Source organism: Pinus tabuliformis, chromosome X, assembly GCF_031772625.1.
Source record: "Pinus tabuliformis cultivar Carrire ecotype Pingquan chromosome X, CPIR1, whole genome shotgun sequence".
NCBI lineage: Eukaryota > Viridiplantae > Streptophyta > Pinopsida > Pinales > Pinaceae > Pinus > Pinus tabuliformis.
Window position 1 is genome coordinate 1127208300 of NC_142308.1, and position 13345 is coordinate 1127221644.

Sequence of the window (13345 nt, forward strand, 5' to 3'; positions counted from 1 at the left end):
AGTTTTAACTCTAGCCAAAACCCCCACACCCATTGAAAGTGTGGCTATGAGTAGCTATCTTATGTTTAAGAAGAAGTTACAAAATATGGAAGCAAAGTGGTTTCTTGAAATTAGTTTTAACTCTAGCCAAAACCCCCACCTTCACCTCAAAGGGCATAAGGATTCCTCTTAACTAGTGTTAGAAAGAAATTGAACATTGCTAATGCAATAAGAACTAATTTTCATGACTTTCTTAGTGAAACTTGGGATGAACGAATTTATGACATGTACGTAACTGAGAGTTGAGAGTTGAAGATGAAAATACTTTCTTTGAGATTGTCCATCTTACACTCACATTTGTTCTTATTTTCAAAATATTTCTTACACTACCAAACTTCTTGACCTTTTAAGTTAGCAAAACTATGGTGATTTGGAAATGCTTGACTCATTTATTTTTAGTAAAAAAATTAAATTTTAGAAGATTCTAATTAATCTTATTCTACTTACCTCGTTAAGGTTCAATAAACCATATAGAACTTAGTGAACATCAATAATCACCATCATATGTGTGTCTATGTGTGTATTTATAATTTCTTATTCATTTTTTTAATAATAATAATAATAATAATAATAATATATTATTTAAATGTTGTAATACCAAGTTCTTCCTAAGAGCATGTGTTTCCTCCTAAGAGGTTAGAGGTTCAAAACCAAAGGGGAGTAGAGTATGTATGTCTTCGTAGACTTAGCACTCAAATCTCGAGTGGAGGTGGCTCTCTTGTCCCATAAACAAAGGAGTCTCATACACCAATTTGATATATAAGTTGGGCGTGACCTAGCACTCAAATCTCGAGTGGAGGTGGCTCTCTTGTCCCATAAACAAAGGAGTCTCATACACCAATTTAATATATAAATTGGGCATGACCTTAAAATTAGACGATAATAATAATAATAATAATAATAATATATTTTTATTTTCAAGAATATCAATCATTAATACCATTCCAAAAAAATGTCATTAATAAAGTTATGTTTCTACTCAATATCCATTATATATAATAATACCCACTATTGAGAGACGCATGATTCAATTCTTCCATGTATTTAATTTCATAATTTGAAAAACAAAATTAATTTCCAAAAACAATCTTATTAATAACACTTATATTCACATCCAATTTCTCTCTTATATTTCCCTCGTCTATGACTTTTTTAGTATTTGAGGTTAGAAACTTTGTTTTATTGTATTGAGTAAATGTGAAGAATATACAAGTTATTTGAAAGTGATGTAATTAATAAAAATAGGTTAATGTTTTAATATATAATTATAAAATCTATCTTTTAATTTAAAAATAATAATTTGTCTAATTTTAATAAAAAAATTGTTGATAAATATAAATATATTTTAAAATATAATTTTTCTTTTTAAATACTATGATATCATAAAAAATAATTAATGTCATTATAGTTAGTAAGCAAAAATTATGTATTTTGTAAAAAGAAATGAAATAAATTATTTCAAAAATTTTAAATATTAGCTAAACAAAAAATCCCTTATCTATCTATTTAATTTAAAAAATTAAATATATATAAAAAAAATATTTAATTTAATTTAATTTACCCATAAATCTTTTCCATCTTCAGCAGATAGTATGATATTTGAATGTAAAAATTAGTAAAAAAATTAAACTCATTCAAACCATTCAAACCAATTAGCCTACCCTGGATAAAGATTCTATTGTCTATATTAACTAACCTGTTTAAAACGAATTTATATTAACTTCAAAATATTTTAAAACATGTTTAAAAGCCATCATAGATATTCTATTCTTTATCTTAACTAATATGTTTAAAACAAATTATATTAACTTCAAATTATTTTAAAACAGGTTTACAAAAGTTTATATTACCTTCACTTTATCTTAAAACGTGTTTAAAACGCATATTTGACCATTCTGATGTCATTCTTTTCTGGTTCATTTTGTTTTTTTATCTACGTTGTAAAATATTAAGTTCAGTAAATTTTGTTGATGGTAGGTTGTACTATTGAATCAATGGGCTTAGTGGGTTCGTTTTCTCTTGGTAGTAAAATAATGGCGTACATATTTATTTGAAAATGAATCGCAGCTTTACTCATAAACCAAAGTCCATTTGACAAAAGATTGGACTAATATTTAATATTATTTAAAATTATTTGTTAAGGTAATACTTATTGCGTTACAAGTACAATATCATTTTCATCTTAAATAAATAAAGTAATTTGTGCGCAGATCCATCCCTATGTGTTAGATCTGTATATTGTGTGTCATGAAGAAATATGAAATCTACTGCAACCCTGTGTCTTCATTTGAAGCTAAATTTTCAAAGAAGGTTATGCCCATGTTTTGGGCATCCTCAAAGAAGGCCATGACTTCATCGTAGAGCTGTTGCTTGCAGTTGTTAGCGACGATGAAATCCAAATGAGCGAAATTTGGCTTGAACAGATATTTGTATCCTGGACTCAACTCATTCTTCAACCTCTGCACATCCACTAGATCTGCTAAAGGGTCCAAGCCTCCATAGACGAGCAGCAAGTTTTGGGTAGGCACTTTGGACAGATCATATGCCGGAGGATAGATGGAATTATACCTCTGATTGTTCTCTGCAGCCCCATAATCATATTTCTGAAACTTGTCTGCTCTATATACTGCATCCAGCCATGGCAAAACTGGTTTGGTATTCAACCTTGAGGGAAATTCAAACAAGAAAGCAATATATGATCAGTACTCACATTGAGCTAAATGAACCAAATTCTTCGTTGAGGTCGACTGCGTCTCGTATTGGTCGTAGAAGGGAAATTTTGAATAGTTGAAGCAACAATTTGTTCCTGTCATTCATACCCACCTAAATAGCGTTAGGGTTTTCTTTGTAATTTTATTGGTTATTTTTATTTGGAGTGCAAATTTTTTAATATTTTAGAAATCTAAAGAATAGAAGTCAAATTTGGGGGAAGAGAATTACACATTCTTGAATATTTTAAAATATAAAAAATAAAAATCAAGGTATTTTACAGATTTCAGGAATATCAAAGAATCTGATAGTCAAATTATCTAACAAATTTTAGAAATGTGGGAGAATCTGATGGTCAAGATAAAAATATAAAGAATAAAATTAAAGTTATCTTGCAAATTTCAGGAAGATCCTAGAATCTGATATTTAAGAGGGATCACAAAATTGCCCTCCCTCCTTTCTCTCAGATTCAGAGATATTGCATGAATCTATAATAGACATAAAGATGTCAACCAACTTAAATGTCTTTTAAATTTCCAAAATACTCCAAAATATGCAATCCCATAGATTCTACAAATTTCTACATTGATTATTAAAAAAAAATACACATATGATAAAAGGTTGGTCTAGGAGAACCAGTGAAAGCCGTAACATAATCTTTATCACAGTCCAAGTTTCCTTCTTGGCATATAAGATCGACGTATTGTTTTCCCTGGGGCCTGCAACATTTCTCTCCGTCAAATGTCTCAGTGTGCTGTTTAACTGAACAAATTTACAATAACCATTGAACTGGACTCCTGACTTTTTTTATACTCACGTTTTTGTGCTGAACTTATTGAATCCGAGCATTTTAACTAGCTGAGATGATCAATAAAAAGTGCATCAAAAGTCAGAATAAGAAAAGGGGGGATTGATTAGAAAAACAGAGAGAAGGAAGCAAATGCTCTTATGAATCACCTGATCTAAATGCAGAACTGCTGCCCCAGCTAGCAGGGGCGTCCAGATATGAGAGTCATAAGCAACTGGAGCCAATAATGCCACTTTGTTCACAATATCTATTAATTTCCCTTCACTTAATGCAGCCAGTGCAGATTGAGTTCCCTGAATGGTGTTCAGGCCAAACATTTTAGCAAACAATTAGATAATGACCTTATTTCTCCATTAAAAACATACCTCATAAATTCCTCCTGGCAAACTATAAATATGTTCAAAAATAGCCAGCCACCTGAGAGTGACCAATGTAATGGATCTTTTTGTTTGTAACGTTGTGCACTAGGTACATCATGCTGGGAAGGTCAAAGGCTGCCAGTTCATCGAAGCTCCAATCCCAGTATGCCTGCGTGAATGATCGTATATTTTACATAGATCGGTTGAATAGTTGTGGATTTACATTAGCTTTTATGGTGCAGTATAAATTAAAAATATTAATAAAATAATATTTAAAAATAATAGCAATATAATCTATGATATTTTAATTTGATTTTTTTTTGTTAACTGAAAAAATTATATTTAAGATTCGAATATACAGGTTGTCGTCTACATTGCCAAGCAGTTGAGAAATAAAAGGGTGGAAAGGCTAAATGATAATACCAAAAAAAAAATGAATATACATGGTATAGGGAAATATTTTTAGGATTAATTATATCAATAGAATTTGGTTCATTTTTGGAACCAACTAATGTGGTTCATCGTAGGAAAAAATCATATAGTCTTTATGAATAAATAGCAGGATGCATCATTGCTCAAAGTTAGCTGTTGAAAAGTAGCTCTTGGAGATTAGTTAAACATATAAAAATTCTAAAATATATATATATAATTCTAAAAAGAAGAGGAGATAGGAATTATTTATAATTTTAAATTTAGTTTTAAATTATTTAATATTCTCAAATTATTTTGATTTTAGTTATAAATTAGTTTTTAAGATGTTAAAAATAAGTCAAAAGAATTAGTTAAACATATAGAAATTTTAAAAATTCTATAAAAAAGGGATAGGAATTATCTAGAATTCTAAATTTAGTTTTAAACTATTTAATATTCTCAAATAAGTTATAAATTATTTAATATTTTGAATTTAGTTATAAATTAGTTTTTGGGATATTAAGAATAAGTTAAAATTATTAATAAAATTAGTTGTTATATAGTACTAAATAATAAAAAGTTATAAGGGGAGTTATAAATATTAATAAAAATAGCTCTCTTATAATATCAATTAATAAGGAGGTTAAGAGAATTTAAAAGAGGGAAGTGAACTATTTAATATAACAAATATAGTTATAAATTTGTAGATTGCTTTAAAAATTAATAAGGGGTTAAGATTAAGATATAAATAGTTTATATTAAAATATAATAAGGTATGTTAAGAGTATATATTAGAATTAGGAGATTATTAATGGGTTCAAAAAGACAATCACAGCAAGGGGGAAAATAAGTTATAAAAATAAAAATGGAGGGAAATTTACTATGAAATCAAGCACTTAGGAGCTTGAAAATTTCTATTTTTATTTTTAACTATATTAAATAAATAAGGTGATATAAATATACAAATAAAAAGGGGGGAATGATAAAAAGAATAATAAAAAATGGGGGTGAGAAAGCAGAGGATCATAAGGAGAGGGCCGGAATCCAAGTCTTACTCAATTTCCAACCATCGTCTCTCTTGAGATTTCTAGCATGCCTTTAAATCTCAATAACCTCCCTAAGTTTCTCATGGTGGAAATGATCAATCCTAGCAAGGACTTTGGATTCCTCAATACAAACATGGTGCTTGGATTTCTCTACATGCTCAGTAAGAGTTGATTAGCAAGAACGATTGTACCTTATGTCTACAGCGTGCTCATGGATCATTTGGTTAATTGATCGACCCGTTTCTCCAATATATGGAATACCACAGGAACATGGAACCATGTAAACTCCTTTCATGTCCTTCAGGACTACACGGTCTTTAACCGAACCAAGAGAATTTCTAATGGTCCTGAGAGGCTTGAACGACGAGGAGACATTATTACTTCTAAGGATATTGGCAATCCTATCTATGGTCCCTTGAATAAATGCAAGATGAACCTTAGAGATAGGATGAGCACGAGTAGTTTTAACTCTTGATGTTTTACGGGCTCCATGAAAGGCTTTCAAGCCATCAATTCTATTGTGCCCTTTATTTTTAAAAACTTCAAGGAGATGAAATTTTTCTTGCTCTAGGTGGTTTTCATTAGATATTCTCAAAGCATGGGTAGCAAGGGTGTTGAGAACACCAAATGTTTGAGCAGAAAAATGATGAGAGTGAACATGAAGATATTGTTTTGTGTGAGTTTTTTTGCAAAAAACTTGTTGGGAAATGGACCAATCATCCATTCTAGAGAGGAAAATGTCAAGGAAACGAAGGCATTCGTCCACCTCAGCTTCCATTATGAACTTGATCAATTCAAATTGGGAATTAAGGTGGTTCAGAAACAAATCCATTTTTTTATGACCATGGGGCCAAATGACACAAGTTTCATTAACAAACCTCTTCATGTGGTATTCCATATATTGCAGAAATGGTTCGATCAATTAACGAGGGGATCCATGATCACACTGCAGATAAAAGGAACAATCGTTCCCTCTCATCAGCTCTTGTTGAGCATGCAAAGAAATCCACGCACCATGTCTGTATTGAGGAATCCAGAGTCCTTGTTAGGATTGACCATTTCCACCATAGGAAACTTAGGGAGGCTATTGAGATTGAAAGGCATGCTAGAAATCTGAACAATGACGATGGTTGAAAATTGAGTAAGAGTTTGATTCCGGCCCTCTCCTTATGGTCCTCCTACTTTCTCCCTCCCCCCCCCCCTGCCCTTTTTATTATTCTTTTTATCATTTCCCCCCCCTTTTTCTTTATAGATTTATATCACCTTATTTATTTAACATAGTTAAAAATAAAAATAAAAATTTTCAAGCTCCTAAGTGCTTGATTTGATAGTGAAATTCCCTCCTACATTTTTCTTTTTATAGCTTATTTTTTCCCTTGCTTTGATTCTCTTTTTAAACCCATTAATAATCTCCTAATTATTCATGAGTATATACTCTTGACATACCTTATGAGTATTTTAATATAAACTATATATACCTTAGTCTTAAACCCTTTAAAGTAATCTAGGAATTCATAACAATATTTATTATATTAAATAGTTCCCTTCCCCCTCTTAACTTCTCTTAACCATATTTGTTATAATATGTTACCTCTTTATTAATTGATACTATAAGAGAACTATTTTTGTTAATATTTATAATTCCCTGTAATTTTTTATTATTTAGTACTATATAACATCTAATTTTATTAATACTTTTAACTTATTTTTAACGTCCCGAAAACTAATTTATAACTAAATTCAAAATATTAAATAGTTTATAACTTATTTATTAATATTAAGAAATGATGCATCCCTTATATTTATTCATGAAGATTGTACGATTTTTTCCCACCTTGTCCTGAGGATAAACCACACTAATTAGTTCGACCAAATCTTAACGATGTGATTAATACAAAAATCATTTCTCTACTATATATACCACAAAAGTCTCAGACCTAACATACATAGTATACTCTACATTACCAAGGAGTTAAGAAATAAACTAGTAAAAAGAGCCCTTCTAAAAAGTGACAAAAGCATTTCTCTACTATATAGACCACAAAAGTCTCAACCTAACATACATAATATACTCTACATTAAGAAATAAACCGGTGGAAAGAACCTTCTAAAAACTGACTACACCAAAACTATGACCGTTCAAAAAATTGATAGCCTATTACTACTATATACTGAGCCATTTACAACACTACCATTTTTAACAAAAACTCATAACATCTCATCAAATCCACAATGACTTTGCCACAATAAAATGAAAAGAGCGCAAGGAAATGCTATATCCAAATACCCATAAATATATCCATACAGTGTGTGACTTCTCCGTCCTATCAAAGGAGTCTACAAACAGGAAAAAGTGCTTCCCTCTAACATGTTGGCTCAAAATGTAAATAATGAATTCGTAAAAATAATTTTAATTCCATATAAATATGCATAAATAAATTTGATGCACTTATAATATTTATATTTTCTTTATTTTGTTTTTTTTAATTATTAATGAACTAAGTAATAACACATACCTAAATCTAAAAGATATTATTTTATTAAACATCAAAATAAAATAAATGCCACAATAAAAAAAATGTTATATTTTTTTAATACAAGATTATTTTATTCTTAAATTGAAATTAAATTAAATTAGCTAATAATTTAAATAGTAATTATATGATTTTTAAAAAATTATTATAAATTTTAAATTATTCAATATTAAAAATAAATTAATATTTAAATTATTTTATCATTTAATTTTATATCATGAATTAATATTTAAACATTAAATAATAAAAAATAGAATTTAAAATTAATATTTAATAGTCTGCCTTGGGTATCTTAAGTAGCCACGACAGTGGAATGAAGTCTCACTGAACCAGAGACCTTGGGTTCGAATCTTGTGCTACCCTTCCCATAGCAGGGTGCATAATGGACATGTAAAACTCTAAAATCGGAGAGTCCTACCAAGCTTACAAAAAAATTAATAAATTTAAATTTAAGATGTGTATTTACTTTTTTAAATATCATCATGCAAATTTTAGAATCTAGTCAAATTTTAGGTGGGTCCCTTGTCCCACAAACAAGGGGGCCTTATACACCAATTTGGTGTTTGTCTTGGGTGATCTTAAAATTGGATAATAATGATAATAATAATAATAATAATTAATTTTATTATCAAATAATTTTTATGAACAAAGTGTGTTTTTAATTATTTGTCAATTAATAAAAAATACATTTTTTTATATTAGTAGTTTAATTTAAATAAATATTAATTATTTTTAAGTATTTTTTATTATAATCTATTTCTTATTTAAATTTAAAAACTTTAGCTATTTTACTATATCTTATTTTTTGGACTAGATGATTTACTATTGGGAACTTGATCAATTGATTTAATCCTCCATGATTTTAATTTAATTATCAATAGTTATTAGGTTGATGGTATGGATTTAACCTCCATAAAATATTCTAGAATGCTCATAGTAGCATACAGAAATCAAAGGTTGAGATTTATCTCCAAAGTAGTTATGCTCTTTTTTGCCTTTTTAATTAAATTGATTAATTATAAAATGTCATATAAAGTGAATTAATGTTTTTAGAGCATGTGGTATCCCTAAGCCATGATATTAGCCTATAGTATTGTAACAAATCATATTTACATATTAACAATCTTCATGGTAAAGTGAGGTAAATCTCCATAATGTGATATATATATATATATATATATATATATATAAGCAGAGAGATGAGGGAGATGTTGTCACTTTACTTTAAAAATGAATGTTGACCATAAATAAAATATATTTTATTTTTACATTAGACTTTATATAGTGAGATAAAGTGATCCAAATTATAGAAAAAAAATTACTTTTTAGTATCTAGATATATAAAAATAAAAAATGACCCATGTTATTGACTCATGGTTTTAAGAGTCCATGGTGTTGACCCATGGTATTCATGTGGAATATATCTTATTTTAGGGGGGAATTAAACTAGCCCAGATCCGTCTTAGTTTGATGTTATATTTAGATAGATAATTAGCTATAGAAAATGATGGCATTGAATCCATGTAGTGTATAAGGTAAAAAACAAATTATGTAAGGTAAAACTTTTTTATGGATATGTTCACATTGGGCATTTGGATATGTTAGGAGGCGGGGGGAATATTAGGAAAAATGTAAGTATTACGTTTTATCTAATATTTGTGCCTACCTAGATTATATTAGGTAAAATATTATATTATAATATTCACTTTACCCAATATTTTCCTTCAATTAGTCCATTTCTTATTGTAATTTTTCTTTATATTTGAATTTTGAAAGTAAATAAACTAAACTATAAAATTAGAAAGTGTGGAGAAATATTGAGTAAATTGTAATAATATGACATTTTATTGAATAGGGGATCTAGTAAATATTGAGTATCATATAATATTGTAATATTATATTTTATCAAGATTTCTTCTCACCCAATTCAATTTTTATATAAAACAAATTATATTTGAGATTCATAAGTAAACTTTAAAACTATGCAAACATTTACACATAAAATATATATAACTAATTTTAATAATAATAAATAATTTAAATAAAATTATAATTTAATAAATTTATAATATAATAATAATAAAATTATAATTTAATTAGTGTATATATTTTTATTTTATTTTAATAAAATCAAATATATACTAGTATATATACTGCTGCTAATATTTCTCTGGCTACCTCTCAAACATAATAGAAAATAAAAAATTATTAAACTAATTAATATAAACTAGTAATAAAAAATAAAACATTATTAAACTAATTATATAAATTAATGATGGACGCCTGGTAAATTAGACGATACCTCATCTTCTTCTGTCAACTTTTCATGTCCATAGCTATAACGCGTAGTCCGAGCATTCCCGATCCAGACATCATAGCCCGCATCTGCCAGAACGAATGCCGGCGATACATCGAATTCATCAGGCGAATTCAACAACCAAGCATCTCCACCCTGCAATATATTTCTCAAGCCAGTTGGCTCATCACAATATTTAGAACGAGGTAAAGAAGCCATGCAAGTTTTAGGTGCATATCAGACCCTTAATTGCTTCAAAATCAATCAGGAGGTCAGTTACATGAATGAATGTGCTAAGCGGGACACTTACGTTCAGAACTCCATGGTTCAACAGAAGAGGACCCTTTTGCCCCGAATCAGAGCGAGAATTGATCCTCTGAAGTCCCAACCGAAATCCATCTGGGGTCACAGTCTGCAACAATATAAGGATTAGGGTTAAAAAGTCTAGGCATCTTTAATTTTATCGGGTATTTTTAGAATGTTTTGGAATCTAAAATGTGATAGATAGGTTAATTGTTTGATCTTATTTGATCTACTCTATCCAATCTAAAATATTCCAAAAATCCACCATCCACATAAATCCGCTACCCAAAAAACCATAAACAAAAAGTTGCAACGACATTTACACCATGCATTGTATGGTTTAATTCTTACACTATACTCATGGCAATCATATTTAGAATAATAAGGCTCCACGAATGTGGAGCATAAACCATCTGGAGCGCCCGTATTAGTATCCATCCGAATACCACAGGAAGGCCAACGAGTGAACAGCAATCCAAATAGAATTTTCCACATCTCCATTAATGTCCATCCCCCCATAACTTAGTGTAGAGTCAGTAAAGCGCCGTTATTAAACTATAGCAATGAATAACAAAGAGAGATATAAATATATATAGTGGAAGCACATGAAGAGAATGGGGAGTTTCTTTGAAACGAGTGTTAGAGAGGTTGCGTCCTCATGTTTTCCCTTCAAAAAAATCAGGATATCAGATCACTGCAACAAAAATATGAAAGCTCTGCATAACGAAGCACCTGGATTTTAAAACTACCCGGAGTTCCGACTGAAAGAATGGGAAGCTTCTGTCACACAAAATTGATGCCTTGTCTAGTATGACGCGTACACGATTTATAAACCCCAAATCGGCCAGAATATGGATTAATAGGAACGCTGGCAACGATATTTTAGTCAAACACCTGTTGTATATTAAAAACATGGAGAGGAGAACACCATTGAATTAGTTTAATAACACATTTATATATGAATAATATATTTAATAACACATTTATATATGAATAATAAGAATATATTGAAACAAAATTTGGGAGAGATTTTTTAAAATGTGAATTTAAGTTGTTTAATTTGTGAAGTGTTATACGGGTTTTTATGGTATTGAATTCATTTCTGTATTTAAAATTGTATTTTAAACAACAAAATAATCATTATTTTGCTTAAAACTGTATCACCAATTATAATCTATAAGTTACCACAAACTTCAAATATATATTAATCCATAATAAGTATGGAAACAGTGATTTTATTATTCATGTTGCTTTCCTAAAATTTTAAAAAATCATAACAATTAATTAAATTATTATTATTATTATTGTATAACATAAATATATATATATGTATATATTTAAAAAAATACATGGAACTAGATTTTTAACCATCTCTAATTTACCATGCAGATTCTTAATTTGTGAAGAGGCTTGGTAACAATATCATGGATCAATACTATGTTTTATCAATACCACATATCCAGAAAACCATAATTCATTTCATATGATAGTAGTTAATATGACATTTTTTTAATTAGTAAATTTAATTAAAAGGAAAAACGAGCATAACTACTTTGAAGATAAATTTCAACATTTCATTTGTGGATATCATCATCAATAATCTGGAATATTTTATGGAAGTTAAATCCCTACTAAACACCTAATAATTACTGATAATTAAATTAAAATTCTAAGAACCCTATTCTAAAATAGACAAACCTATCAACGTAGATATACATAATTAAATTATATATATTTAAATTAATTAAATTATTTTAAAATTATACCTATCAAGTTGTATTCTAATTGTTCTATTTTTGAGATGTTTCTCAATCATATTTAGGAAAAAATTTATAAAATAAAAAATCTCGACAATACTTATGCCCTAAAAGTTTTTCAAAAGATAAATTCATTTATATATTTAAAAACTTATTTCAAACCATAAAAAAAACACCATCCAACCAAAAATTATTTCAACCAAAAAAATTATTTCAATTAAAATTTTCAAAATGAAATAATATAAGATAAATAAAAATACAACAGAATCAAATTCTTTAAAAAACCAATACAATAATTTAATCTTATTTACATGAATCAATTCATTTCTTATTGTTTATTTAATTAATTTAACCATGTTTTTTTTTTATTTCTTATCCTTATAAACTAAGTAATATGATTTTTTAAAATTTCTTATAAATAAGCCATTTAAATTATTATAATATTATATGTAGAAATATATAAATAAAATAAAGTAAATTAGCACAACTATATTAATAAATGTAGTTGATTTATTTTTTAAATGTCAACTTAATATATGTTAGGACAACCACATCATTAAATGTAGTTGAAAAACACCCCAAACTTAAATATTATAAATCTAATATTAATGATAATATTGATATTACTTTTTATTTTTATTTTATTTTATTTATGATAATTTATATTAATTATATTAAAATTCAAATTAAATTTTATAGGTCATCCCTGTGATTCATCCACACAACTACATTATTAAATATGGTTGATATATGCATCAATGAACATGGATTTAATACTAATATTAATATCAATATTAATAAATATATAAATATAACAATAATACAATAATAATAATTATATTATAAAATATTATTATTATTATATTAAAAATCTCATAATAATGATAAAAATTATAATCGCCATTTATAATAATAATATGATAATATTATTGATATTATCAATAATATAATAAATCTTGATATTATTAATATTATAAATCCAAGGCATTATAAACCCCATAAAATAATATTAAACACAAAGAATTAATATTATAAATACAAGGGATTATTATTATAAACCCAATGCATTAATAAACCCAAAGG

At 27.7% G+C, this 13345-nt stretch overlaps 1 protein-coding gene across 1 annotated transcript; it reads right to left on the reverse strand.

The window, feature by feature from the left end:
- Positions 1-2179: 2179 nt before the first annotated feature.
- Positions 2180-11177, reverse strand: LOC149143802 (triacylglycerol lipase 1-like). The gene is made up of 9 exons (XM_089449404.1): positions 10857-11177; positions 10513-10614; positions 10209-10358; positions 3974-4084; positions 3706-3849; positions 3566-3606; positions 3385-3467; positions 2750-2845; positions 2180-2665 (listed from the first exon to the last, which is right to left on the reverse strand). Exons 1-9 carry the CDS (start codon positions 11022-11024, stop codon positions 2304-2306), a joined length of 1257 nt encoding a protein of 418 aa, XP_089305530.1. The 5' UTR covers positions 11025-11177; the 3' UTR covers positions 2180-2303.
- Between the last annotated feature and the right edge of the window lie 2168 nt (positions 11178-13345).

Bases quoted from the DNA above. Each gene is read 5' to 3' on its own strand.
- LOC149143802 (XM_089449404.1), bottom strand. From the start codon at position 11,024: ATGGGGGGATGGACATTAATGGAGATGTGGAAAATTCTATTTGGATTG. The intron at 3,468-3,565 runs GTGAGTATAAAA...GAAATGTTGCAG, and splicing joins AATAAGTTCAGCACAAAAAC to GCCCCAGGGAAAACAATACG. The intron at 2,846-3,384 runs GTTCTCCTAGAC...TATGAATGACAG, and splicing joins TTATGTTACGGCTTTCACTG to GAACAAATTGTTGCTTCAAC.